Genomic DNA, 13,948 nt, shown 5'->3' on the forward strand with positions numbered 1-13,948 from the left:
GCTTCAAGCCAGTAGCGAGTGAAGCGAGCAGCAGGTGACACCGTTTTAAAGTTTTATTGCTATTTTATTTGGATTTATTTGTATTTGTCTTCAGGAGAATAAATAGTTAAACTAAAACTTTCGCCTTGTGGCTGTACGCTCTCGCACTCAAACTGTGTTTACATTAAAAAGCCTTTAAAACGGTTCCAAAGGTGAAATGGGCCCAAAAAGGAACGATCACTGCCAGGCTTGCGGTGATCAGCGGGATGATCCGGATTTTGTTGCATGTGACAAGTGCAATTTATGGTGGCATTTTTCGTGCGCCGGATTGACGGAACCCGCGGAAGCTGTGGAACAGCGGAAATGGTTGTGCGTGGCTTGCCAGGCTAAGGAACGGTCCGGCTTGATTCAGAGGACGCCGGTCAAGCACACAGAACAAATGGAAGCGGCAAATGCTAACCTCAATCTGGAGGAGGTTACGCAAAACGTGGCTGAGAAACATAACCTCAAACTGGTTGAGGTTATCCAACAAGCGGCAGAAACACCCATGCCTTCTTCAAGTGGGACAAGCTACAACGCGGTGAGCAAACCTAACCTCACTCCTGCTAAGGTATCCGACAGTGTGGCTAATCGGCTAGCCATTATGAAGCGGCGGCAGGAGGCGGAGAGGAAACGGATGGAGCTCGAGTTGCAGCTGAAGTTTGTGAAGGAGGAGGAGGACTTGTTGTCCGAGGAGTTGGGTGTGATTGCGATTTCGGGAGCATCGACTGTGACACCGTCCCGGCCGGATGGAGAATCGATGCGAGGCTCGCTGCAGGATGAGCGTGGTCCCGCCCCGCGACTGGAAAGTGTTCATCGAAACGTGCCAACCGAATTACCCGAGTTTTCAGGGGACCCGGCGGAATGGCCCGTATTTATTGCGCACTACGATTACACAACGGAGAAATGTGGTTTTTCCAACTGGGAAAACATGATACGGCTGCAGAAGGCGCTCAAAGGACCTGCGCTAGAAGTTGTGCGAAGCCGTTTAGTGCTACCGGAGGTGGTGCCACAAGTGATTGCGACGCTGCGATCGCGCTATGGTCGGCCGGAACATCTCATTTCAGCGCTGATTGGGAAAATGCGTCGGATGCCTGCACCTTGCAGGGAGAAGCCCGATACTGTTGTGGCGTTCGGCGAGGCAGTGCGGAGCATGGTAGATCACATGCAGGCTGCTGGTCTACGGGCACACTTGACCAACCCGTTGCTGCTGCAAGAGATCGTGGAAAGGTTGCCGACGAGCGAGCAGTACAGCTGGGCACGGCACATACGAGGCGTGACGGAACCGGATCTTATCGTGTTTGGCGAATTCATGACGGAATGGATGGACGATGCTGAAACGTTAACCAGGCTGGATTCACCCTCATTGAAAGCAGTAGACAGGAAGAAACCTAACACCAAGGGTTACGTGCATGCGCACGTGGAAAACCAGGGAGCGACCACATCGGGAACAAGAGCCATCCAGGTAGGACAATCTTGTTTTGTGTGTAACAAACGGGGACACCTTGTGAGCAAATGCTTCGCGTTTGGAGCAATGGCGGTGAAGGACCGCTGGCGGAAGGCCCGTGCACTTTCTTTATGTTTTAGCTGTCTGGAGCGGCACAACTGGCGGACGTGCCAAAACAGAGCGGTTTGCAGCATTGGTGGGTGCACGCGCCGACATCATGCGTTGCTACACGGCGCTGAGGAGTCTCGCGAGATCGGCAGCGAGCAGAATAATATAGAAAGCCGTGAAGGAGGAATCGATGGTGGTGTCATTGCGGAGAGTAACCATCACCAATACGTGTTATCATCATCGAAGGCGCTATTTCGAATAGTGCCTGTCACCGTGTATGGACCGGCTGCTACGGTGACGACGTTTGCGTTTTTGGATGAAGGCTCGTCCATGACGCTGGTGGATGACGATTTGGCTGAACAATTAGGTGTTGAGGGCAAGGTGGAGCCACTTTGCATCCGTTGGACAGGCAACACTACAAGGGTCGAGGCTGGATCCAGACGAGTAAACCTGAAGGTGGGACCTGTTGGTTCTACAAAGCGGTTTGCCATCCACTCGGTACGGACTGTGCCAGGGCTAAACCTACCTCGACAATCCTTCGTGCAGGACGAAGGGAGATGGCAACATTTGGAGCGGCTACCGATTCGGCAATATCGGGATGCGGAACCCAAGCTGCTTATTGGATTGGACAATTTGCGGTTGGCGGTCCCTCTCAGGACTAAGGAGGGAGGCGTTGGTGATCCAATCGCAGTAAAGACACGCCTTGGGTGGTGTATTTACGGAAAACCGGCGAATCTGGAGTGTGAACGGTTGTTGCATATTTGCGAGTGCAACGACCAAGGTAACATTCACGAGACGATTCGGGAATATTTCGACATGCAGTTGATTGGTGCTGCACACGGCGTCGAACAGGATCCAGATGAGCGGCGTGCGAAGCAGATTCTGGACACTACCACGGCACGAATCGGGAAGCGATTCGAATCGGGATTACTGTGGAGGAAAGATGACATCGAGCTACCTCCTAGCATCGACATGGCGCGTCGTAGGTTCAATTGTTTGGAGAGGAGGATGGAGCGAGATGGACATCTTAAGGAACAAGTACATCGCCAGATTCGAGATTTGTTGAGCAAGCAGTACGTTCACAAGGCTACGTTGCGTGAGCTGGAGGAGGCTGACCAGCGACGCGTATGGTACCTACCAATAGGGGTGGTTACCAACCCAAATAAACCTGGAAAGGTTCGGCTGATTTGGGACGCGGCAGCTAAGGCGCATGGAACATCGTTGAACGACATGCTGCTGAAGGGACCAGACGAGCTGAGCTCGTTACTTGGCGTACTCTTCCGATTTCGTCTGTACGCAGTGGCGGCGTGTGCAGACGTGAAGGAGATGTTTTTGCAGATTATGATACGAAAGGAAGACAAACACGCGCAGCGTTTCTTGTGGCGTTACGAACCAACGGACGAGTTGGAAACCTACATCGTGGATGTTGTAATGTTCGGGTCTGCGTGTTCACCCGCAACGGCGCAGTATGTCAAGAACCGAAACGCTCGAGAGCACATGGAACAATTCCCACGAGCGGTGGAGGGAATTATTGAAAGCACTTACGTAGATGACTTTCTGGACAGCTTCGAGACGGAAGAAGAAGCATGTCAGGTATCCCATGACGTAAGGGAGATTTTTAGGAACGGCGAATTCGAGTTGAGGAATTGGACCTCAAACAGTATGGAATTGATGAGATGCCTTGGCGAAGCAAATGGCGACATCAAATGTTTATCATCCATGGGAGATGAGGCGGAACGAGTATTGGGAATGCGATGGAACCCTGCATCTGACGAGCTTGGATTTTGCACTAGGGCGTGCACGACGGTGTCTGACCTCTTGATAGCAGAGAGGATTCCAACGAAAAGAGAGGTATTGCGATGTGTGATGTCCCTTTATGATCCTCTTGGGCTGCTTGCGATGTTCGTGATCCACGGCAAGATCCTGATACAAGATCTTTGGCGAACTGGCACGCAGTGGGACGAAGAGATTAACGACATGCAGTTGAGACATTGGCGTAGATGGATTGATCTGCTTCCGGCAATAGCAGACCTACGCATTCCGCGCAGTTACTTTGCGGCAGCATCGAAGAAGATGTACGAGAATGGCGAATAGCATTTGTTTGTCGATGCAAGTCAGCACGCTTATGCATGCGTCTTATATCTGAGGATATTTGATGATGCTGGAGAACCTCAGTGTACACTCATCGGTGGGAAAGCTAAGGTGGCGCCACTGAAGCCACTTACTATTCCGAAGCTTGAGCTTCAGGCTTGCGTGTTGGGAGCGAGATTTTTACGCTACACGCAGGAGCATCATCCGATTAATGTGAGACGACGAGTGCTTTGGTCGGACAGCACAGTTGCGTTGTCGTGGATAAGGTCGGATCCAAGAAACTACAAACCCTTCGTGGCTCATAGGGTGGTCGAAATACTGGAGAGCACATCGGTTGACGAGTGGAGATGGGTGCCTACTGACCACAACCCGGCAGACGAGGCCACGAAGTGGAAGGGAAAGCCGAATTTCGACTTTGGTGGCAACTGGTTTCAAGGGCCAGAGTTCTTACTCCATGGGGAGGATGATTGGCCATCACAGAGGCACAACAGCGACAACCCGTCAGAAGAAATACGACAGGTAAATCTTCACGTGGAAGACTCTAACACCGGACTATTACCTATCCGGTATGAACGTTTCAGCCGATTGGAGAGGCTACAAAGGATGATTGGTTGGATTGTCAGGTATGTGGGCAATCTGAGACGAAAGTATCGTGGCGAACCTATTTTAGGAGGTGTTCTACGACAAGAAGAACTCTATGAAGCGGATAAGATTCTGTGGAGGCAGACACAACTCGAGTACTATCCGGAAGAAGTTCGCATTCTGAGTTTGGACGATAACGATGGAAAACCTGGAGGAAGAACGGTATCAAAGCAAAGCCACATTTACCATCTATTGCCGTTTGTGGACGAGGAAGGCGTATTGCGAATGCGAGGAAGGATAGGTGCAGCGGCTGATGTTCCTTATTCTGCTAAGTATCCCGTTATACTGCCGAGGGGTTCCCGACTGGCTGAGTTGATAGTAGAGCGGTATCATCGATTGTATCGTCATGCGAACAACGAAACAGTGACGAATGAGTTACGGCAACAATTTCAGATCCCGAAGCTGAGAGCGTTGGTAACGAAGACGGTGAAGAACTGTGTCTTCTGTAAGATCAGGCGGTCACTACCACAAGTGCCGCCAATGGCACCGTTACCAAAGGAGAGGCTCACGCCCTTTGTTAGGCCATTCAGCTACGTCGGGCTGGATTACTTTGGACCAGTGTTGGTCAAGAGAGGAAGATCGAACGAGAAGCGTTGGATCGCTTTATTCACGTGTTTGACTGTGCGCGCGATTCACTTGGAGGTGGTGCACAGTCTATCGACGGAATCGTGCGTGTTGGCGGTTAGACGATTTGTGGCTAGAAGAGGTGCACCGGTAGAAATCTTCAGCGACAACGGGACCAATTACTGGGGTGCTAGCAGGCAGCTGCGGAGGGAGATCGAGGAGCGCAATGAAACTCTGGCGGCGATTTTCACGAATGCGCACACCCGTTGGACCTTCAACCCACCTGGCGCTCCACACATGGGCGGCGTGTGGGAGCGTATGGTACGCTCTGTAAAAGCGGCGATTAGCACGGTGATGGAGGCAAAGCACGCACCCGACGACGAGACGTTTGAGACAGTGATCTTAGACGCAGAGGCGATGATCAACTCTAGACCGTTGACTTATGTTCCCTTGGACCCGGAGAACCAAGAGGCAATCACACCGAATCATTTCCTGTTGGGGAGTTCTTCAGGTGTAAAGCAGCAGCCAGTGTTACCTACGAACTATAGGGATAGCTTGAAGGGAAATTGGAAGTTAGCGCAGCATATGCTCGACGGAATATGGAGGCGGTGGATTAAGGAATATTTACCGGTGATCTCGCGGCAGAGTAAGTGGTTTGAAAATGTGCGGGAAATTAGGAAAGGAGATTTGGTACTGGTAGTGGACGGAACAATCAGGAACCAGTGGAAGAAAGGAATAGTTGAGCGAATTATGGCAGGACCTGATGGTCATATAAGGCAAGCGTGGGTACGCACCAATACAGGAGCAGTTAGGAGGCCAGTAGCTAAGCTAGCACTGCTCGACATAGCAACTTAGGGTGACCAAATATGGTTGGTCACGGGCGGGGGAATGTTAGGAAAAGGCAGTGCTATTGATGAGTCCAACCCGGACGTATAAACGAGATGAAGTGAAATGACAGCTAGGGAAAGTGACAGATGAAATGACAGGGAAACGGTTGCACGCGCTTCAAGCCAGTAGCGAGTGAAGCGAGCAGCAGGTGACACCGTTTTAAAGTTTTATTGCTATTTTATTTGGATTTATTTGTATTTGTCTTCAGGAGAATAAATAGTTAAACTAAAACTTTCGCCTTGTGGCTGTACGCTCTCGCACTCAAACTGTGTTTACATCTGTACTTTTAGAAGGATCGGGCTGCTGGCTTGGTCCTGCAGCAACCGCCATCGCTTTTTCACTCTTCGGGCGCCTCGTCTTCATTGACGGTCCTCGCCCTTTTCCTCGGCACTTTTCGCACACCCAATACTCTTCTGCCATACTTCCACCAACTCCAACGCAACTAAAGTGACACCACTTTTTGCAATCGTGGCACTGTACCTATTGCACACTACAACAGGACTCTTTCTTTCGCCAGTTGGTAAATATTTTTTTAATTAAAACAAGTGTTTTTCCAAGCTGTCTTATTTTATTAATTTTTTTCGTTAGAGATGCTAAAAAATCCGTCACTTGTCGTGGGCTTTGACGAAAAAGTGACCTTGCGTCTTTCGCTTAGCCATGATCGGGATCTTTCGGGAATGTTCAACCCGATCAATGGTAGACGTTGTCCACACTAAACACTGTCTGTGTCGCCCTCTTTCGGGAATCACAAGAAATAACACTGTGCCAGCGAATGGACCGTAAATAATAATTATCAGTACCATATCGTTCATTTCGTTTGGTTAATCGCACTTTACTTATTCGCACATACTCGCGGGCATTTTGTTACGCAAAATTTTCAAGATTGATCGAAAATTTAAATGAAAAAGTTTTTTAAATAATGTTGCAACGATCAATGAAGCAAAGGGCTTAAATTAAACACTTGGAGAAATTTTCTATTAGGATTGGGAACTGTTTTATTTTTTGACGCCGTGAAGAAGGCCCTGAATGCACTGTAATTATGTATGGTACAACATTTGCGATGCATACCAACACGATAGTGCTTTTCTAATATTTATTTATTTATTTATTTATTTATTTATTTATTTATTTATTTATTAATAAGGTATCGAGCCTCCATGGCCTACATACACAAATACAACTAATGTCTTAAACTATGGGTTCCTAAAATTAGACGTAATGCAGTCTCGTATGACGCTAGTACATTTCGGTACACTAAAGGACATGTCTACAAAATTTGAAAATAAATTAAAATTCTTGGACATTAATAACAATGGATCCCTAGCACAGAAAAGACGATAACGAAAACCAGTTATTAAAAATTGTCGAGTTTTTAAAAGTCCAGTAGGGACATAAAATTTTACATTACTTAGCAATAGAGGTGCGTGGACTGGAAGAATCGAGTTAATAGTTTGAACATAAACATTCCTTGGGCAACCATTCTTATCTTTTCCAATGTTTCAAGTCCTAACAACTGAGACCTCGTATGAAGTTCGGTTATTTGCTACCAATTAACTGTATAGTGTTCAATTAAAAATATTGCAACTAAAAAGTGGCCAACTGTAAAATTCTTAGTGCAGTTAGATTAAAATAAACCAAACATACATACAGCAATTATCCGCAGTACGCGATACTATATAGGGTAAATGTACCAATAGTGATGCAATTTGTGGTGGTACAGATGTATTTTAATGGATTTAAAGTGTCAGAAACGACAATTTCTGAATATTTCAACACATAACAGTTAGAATATGTTTTATCTTCGTAATCAAAACCATTTTTACCATAAAACACATCGAATCTACGAAAAAATACATATTTTGTGATTGCTTCGTTGTACCTATAATGGTGGTATGGTTCATATAGTCGTCGTATTGTGTTCCTATAGTGGTGGTAAACAAAGATGCCTCAAAACAGTGTATAATATCAATATAACTTAGTTTTGATGCTGTTTTCGTATGAATAGCATGGATTACTGCCATAATAATGATATCTCTCGTAATTTGATCGTAAAATATTTATGAATTTGGTTGATGAAAATATTGACTGAAGTACTGACCCAAGTGACATTTGCTCGAAATTGTTTTCCCATATCTGCTCGATTAGTACTAGATACGTCTGAAATTGTGGATTTGTGTCTGATCAAGTGTGTTGAAAGCGCTAAAATTTGGTGAGTTCGTAAATTAGACTTGCTTCTATCGATTGACGATGCCGTCGAGCTCATTTTACACACATAGCTTCGATTTTTGATGAAAAACAAAAGCTAATTTTATGTGACGTTATTTTATAAAAAATCAATATTATTTAATTCGGATTATTCGCGCTCGAAAATGTCAATTGGGAAATAACACCTGTCGTCAACCCATACTCAGAAGAGTTTGCTCGATTTGAAGTCGATTTTTCACTCAGCCAGATAAGCGAATTTTGGCCTTTGTTTCATAAATTACTTACAGAAAACTAATTTTTGTTGCTCATTTTAATGAAAACAGTACGACATGTCAAAAATGTCGTCGAAAAAAATCTAAAATTACCTGTTTTTATTGATTTTAGAACTAGGACCACTATAGGAGCATGCCTGTTTGGTGTACCTATAATGGCACTATCGTAAAAAACATTTAAAAATACGTAAATATGGTCAAAAGCCAATGAATTTGAATAAAACAATATCATTTGATAACAATTATGCTAAAAAACTAATAATTGCGTTGTTATGTGGTCATTTAGAACGTTCACAAGAATATGAGTATCGTTATGAAATCCTAAGGATTTTGGAAAAATGTTGATACCTTTCACAAAATAATGGATTTTTCGGTCACTAAGAAACGGAATGGCCCCATTTCATTTTTAAATCCTTTGTAAAAGGCTAGAGAACATTTCACACTATCATAAATAACTTAACTACTGTTAATTTATCGTATGAGACGCATTTTAGTGCAATACCACCACTATTGGTACTAGCACCACTATAGGTACGTTTACCCTATACGCGAATTCGCAGAACGCGATTCCACTAAATTTGACAGCTCCATGTGTTTTTTGCAATTATTTTAATTTTTTCAAATATATTATGCTCTTTTTGGATTTCCTTAGTGTTCTTAACGCATTTTGCATTAAATTTGTGCAAAAGATACCTGTTTTACAGCAAAAAAACATTAATGCAAAACTCTTTGGCGATATTTTTCATCCCTCGAACCGGTAGTGTAAACTGTTTTTCCATAGGAGACTGCTATACGCGAAAACTCGAGATACACTATTGTGCTCGGTCCTGTACGATAGCGTATATCGGATAATGACTGTACGTACATTCATGAATAAATGTGTAATGTGCTTGAACGTGGCAACACCAAATCTGGCTGGTTCGACGATGAATGCAGACAAGTGACCGAACGTAAGAATACTGCATACCGAGCAATGCAGCAACGGCATAGAACGCGGGCATGCGCAGAGGAATATTCACGGCTTAGACGCGAAGAGAAACGAGTTCACCGCTCCAAGAAGCATGCTTTGGAAGAGCAAAACGTGCGGGAACTCGAGCAAACCAGAGAGGCGTACGGACCAACACGAAAGATTTACCAAGCGATAGCAGGTCACCGAAACAACGTTATACCTAAGGTAACTCGTTGTCGCAACAAGGTTGGAAATCTGGTTAGTAACCAGCCAGAGGTCCTCTCGCGGTGGGCTCAGTACTTTGATGAATTACTCAACGACCAGCTTAACGATCAGCTAGAAGCGCCACTAGCAGATAGTGTCATGCTACTGCCACCTAGCATAGAAGAAACACAAAAGGCTATCCGTCGGCTGAAAAATAACAAGGCACCCGGAACCGACGGAGTTGCAGCCGAACTGATCAAGAATGGAGGTGCACGACTAGAAAACGAGATTCATCAAATTGTTACTGAGGTGTGGGATAGCGAATCGATGCCTTGTGATTGGAATCTCGGCATCATCTACCCCATATACAAAAAGGGAGATAGGTTGGACTGCAACAACTACAGGGGTATTACGGTGTTGAATACCGCCTATAAAATATTCTCCCTGATCCTCCAGGATCGCCTTGTCCCGCACGTCGAAGAGATAGTAGGAAACTATCAAAGAGGATTCCGAAACGGAAAATCAACCACTGATCAGTTCTTCACCATGCGGCAGATCTTGGAGAAGATGGCTGAATACAGAAACGACACGTACCATCTCTTCATAGACTTCAAAGCCGCATACGATAGCATAGCCAGGGTAAAACTGTACGACGCCATGAGGTCATTTGGAATCCCGGCCAAACTGATAAGGCTAGTTAGAATGACTATGACCAACGTCATATGCCAGGTGAGGGTGGATGGAAAACTCTCAGGACCTTTTGCTACCACCAAGGGTCTGCGCCAGGGGGGCGGGCTTGCCTGTCTCCTATTCAACTTGGCGCTAGAGAGGGCCATCCGCGACTCGAGGGTGGAGACTACGGGAACCATCTTCTATAAGTCAACCCAGATCCTGGCGTACGCTGATGATATAGACATCATTGACAGACAGACAGAAGCCTACCAAGGGATTGAGCAAGCGGCAGAGAACCTCGGATTGCAGATAAACGAGGCAAAGACCAAACTGATGGTGGCAACATCAGCGGGCCTACCAATAAATAATCCGAATCTACGTAGGCGTGATGTACAGATAGGTGAACGCACTTTTGAAGTCGTCCCAGAATTCACCTATCTTGGGTCAAAGGTCAGCAACGACAACAGTATGGAAGTTGAGTTGCGCGGAATGATGCTGGCTGCCAACCGGTCATTCTACAGCCTGAAAAAGCAGTTCACCTCAAAGAACCTGTCGCGACGGATGAAGCTGGGACTATATAGTACCTATATAGTACCAGTACTCACGTACGCCTCTGAGACATGGACACTGTCCAAATCTGACGAAACCCTCTTAGCCGCGTTCGAGAGGAAGATGCTCAGAAGGATACTTGGCCCCGTATGTGTAGAAGGACAATGGAGGAGCCGATATAATGACGAGCTATACGAGATGTACGGCGACCTCACTGTCGTACAGCGTGTAAAGCTCGCCAGGCTCCGGTGGGCTGGCCATGTTATACGCATGGAAACGGACGACCCAGCCCGTAAAGTCTTTTTAGGCCGTCCACAAGGACAAAGAAGGCGTGGTAGGCCCAAATTGAGGTGGCAAGATGGCTTGGAGGCGTCCGCCATTAAGGCCGGGATAACGGACTGGCAGACGAAGGCGCGAGACCGTGAGCGGTTTCGGACACTCCTGAGGTAGGCCAAGACCGCAACGCGGTTGTAGTGCCGGATAAGTAAGTAAGTAAGTAATTAAGTTTTTTTGTTTTTGTATTGTTATTTGTCGAAAAGAGCACTTTTTAATTTTTTGTAGGTTTTTGCAAATTAATTGTCAAAATTCTGGTGTTTAGTATGCTGCTTTTTGCACTGTTATAACTGCTTAAACTAGGGTCGAAAAACTGCCTAGGCTCGCAAGTTATTTAATGCGAGAACTCTAGGGCTGTAAATTTGTATAGTGTGCGTGCCCTTGCGTGCCCTCGCCAATCACTGTCAATTGCTTGGTGGGGAGTTCGAGAGTAATCCGAGAATTATCCTACCCGCGAGAGGAGCTATCTTTTACAGGGTTTCCCACGATTTATTGGTTGGTGCGTTCCCACGAGTTTTTGACCGTTTTTCAGATTTTTTATTGTGCACTTGTATTGATATCCAAACGGAAAATACCAATTGATTATGGGAACGAACCAAAAATCTATGGGATACGATCGAAAAAATCGTGGGAACGCACCAAAAAATCATGGGAACTGATCAATTTATCGTGGGAAACCCTGCATTGTTCTCTTTCATTTCTGCAGACTTGAACACTTCCAACGAAACAACATTCGGTCTGACAGCTGCCAACTTAGTGTGTTTACTGCTAATCGCTCCGAATTTATCCACGATTTTATCCGTGTAATCGGTTTTCGCTCTAACCGATTTTAGTTTTGCTGAGTCCATAAGTGCAGTTCCCGCGATCCTAGTATTGTTTTCCTGACGATAACTACTGTGTTCACGATATTTTCGGCTTCTATTCGTGGCTCCTTCGACGTTCATCACAGCTTGCATCTAAAATGGAGGACGTGTGTCATGCATGTTCTGATGCACTGGGCCCGGTTGAAGGCTCAATTACGTGCCTGTATTGTGAGGGTACTTACCATCTGGCGTGCACGAAAGTGCCCATATCAGTGATCGACGAAGTGAAAAGGATGCCTTCGCTGCACTGGAGTTGCATTGCGTGTACTAATGCGATTGGTAATCCGCGAAGCAAAGTGTTTAAGGGTACGGGTATGCAAGTTGGCTTTCAAGCCGCCCTCACAGCTGCCGTTGAAGCAATGAAGTCCAGCTTAGTCCCACCGGTAGTGCAAGAGATTCGGGATGGCTTTGCCGGATTCGCCGCGTCCCACTCAGCATCCTTCCAGCACTGCAACCAATTTCCCCCGGATGCACTTCCTAACGGAAAAAGACGGAGATTATTCCGCGAAGTAGTTGCATCCTCGGATACCATGTTTGTTGACAGTGCAGCAACCTCAAACATCACAAATACCAACAACACACACCGGATCGATCGACCTTCACTACCACCTATTATAACAGGCACCAATACTACCTCAGTTCATATACCAACTGTGTCACAAATACCAAAAACTGAATACCTGTGGCTGCACCTATCAAGACTGGCTGTATCCGTCACCACTGAACAAGTTATCTCGATGGTGAGTTCGCAGCTGGACACCCCAGACGTAATCGCTTTTAGCCTATTAAAAGTTGGAACGGTTCCTAACTCCCTGAGTGCGATAACATTCAAGGTCAGGATCCCCGCTGTCCTTCGTAGCAAGGCGCTTAACGCAGCCTCTTGGCCGACCGGGCTCGGTGTGCGTGAGTTCATCTCGCTCCCGCCGCGATCTCTTCTATCACGCACACATCACACGAACACTTACATATCACTACCGCAACAATCCCGCACTCAATATTCTCCGGTAGCGCCACAGCCCTGCACTCAGCTCTCACCATTACCACAACAGTCTCGCATCCAGCACAATAATCCTTACTCACCTGCACTTATCCGTGAACCTTCGCAGACACTAGCTGAACACTCACCAACCGATATGAATCGCACTCTCACTTCACCTACTCTTCCGTCCACATCACGAGCAAAAACGCGTCAAACTACAATGGCTCAATTTTTTCCGAAGTAACCGCACCACAGCAGCGCAGTCATATGGTACTCACACGTTCCGAGCAATCTCTTCGACAACACAGACACTCATCATACACTCACCATCTACGATAAGCTCCGTCATCTCCAACATACCAGCTACTAACACTTCATTACATCAAGCACCCAGCGATCAAGCGACGCGTATAACCGTGTTTTATCAAAATGTGCGTGGTCTGCGCTCTAAAGCCGATGAGTTCCGCTTATCGGTAATGGAGACTGAATACGATGTATTGGTGCTTACCGAAACCTGGCTTGATCCCTCTATTCCCACCGCTCTCTTGTTTGGTGATGAGTATCGTATTTACCGTTGTGACCGAGATACCACCAATAGCTCTCACTCTCGCGGGGGTGGTGTTCTAATTGCATGCAGTGTTTCCCTCTCGTCGTACGCGAATCATGTGCTGTGCCAGACACTCGAGGTAACATGCATCTGCATTCAGCTAAGCAACCATCGTTTGTATATTGCTGCAGTCTATCTTCCACCAAATCACAGCACAGACGAGACGAAAATAAATGAATTGCTAAAATGGGTCAATGAAATTTGCGCCTCCTTATGTCCGGATGATAGATTTTTACTCATCGGTGACTTTAATCAGCCTACTCTCTCTTGGTCACCTGCACCTGTCGAACAAGATACGGCTTTTAGTTTTTTCGAGCCTCATACTCAATCAGCACGATGTGCCCAATTAATTGACGGATTGCACCTGAACGCTTTATATCAACTCAACAACAACAAAAACTATCTGAACAGAACTCTTGATCTGATTTATGCAAATTGGCCAGCTGCTTCAGCCTCATCGTCCATACGGACCTCTGATACCCCCCTACTACCGGTCGACCACCATCATCCACCATTGGAGTTCAATCTCAACATTGATACTCCTACCACCCAACTAC

At 46.2% G+C, this 13,948-nt stretch overlaps 1 protein-coding gene across 1 annotated transcript; it reads left to right on the forward strand.

The window, feature by feature from the left end:
* The first annotated feature begins 418 nt into the window (after positions 1-418).
* LOC133390956 (uncharacterized) lies at positions 419-3,667 on the forward strand. Its single transcript, XM_061640469.1, has 3 exons — positions 419-1,483; positions 1,709-3,166; positions 3,530-3,667. The coding sequence occupies exons 1-3, from the start codon at positions 419-421 to the stop codon at positions 3,665-3,667; spliced, it is 2,661 nt and encodes an 886-aa protein (XP_061496453.1).
* Positions 3,668-13,948: the final 10,281 nt, after the last annotated feature.

The sequence above is a fragment of the Anopheles gambiae genome, chromosome 2 (assembly GCF_943734735.2).
Source record: "Anopheles gambiae chromosome 2, idAnoGambNW_F1_1, whole genome shotgun sequence".
In the NCBI taxonomy this organism is placed as follows: domain Eukaryota; kingdom Metazoa; phylum Arthropoda; class Insecta; order Diptera; family Culicidae; genus Anopheles; species Anopheles gambiae.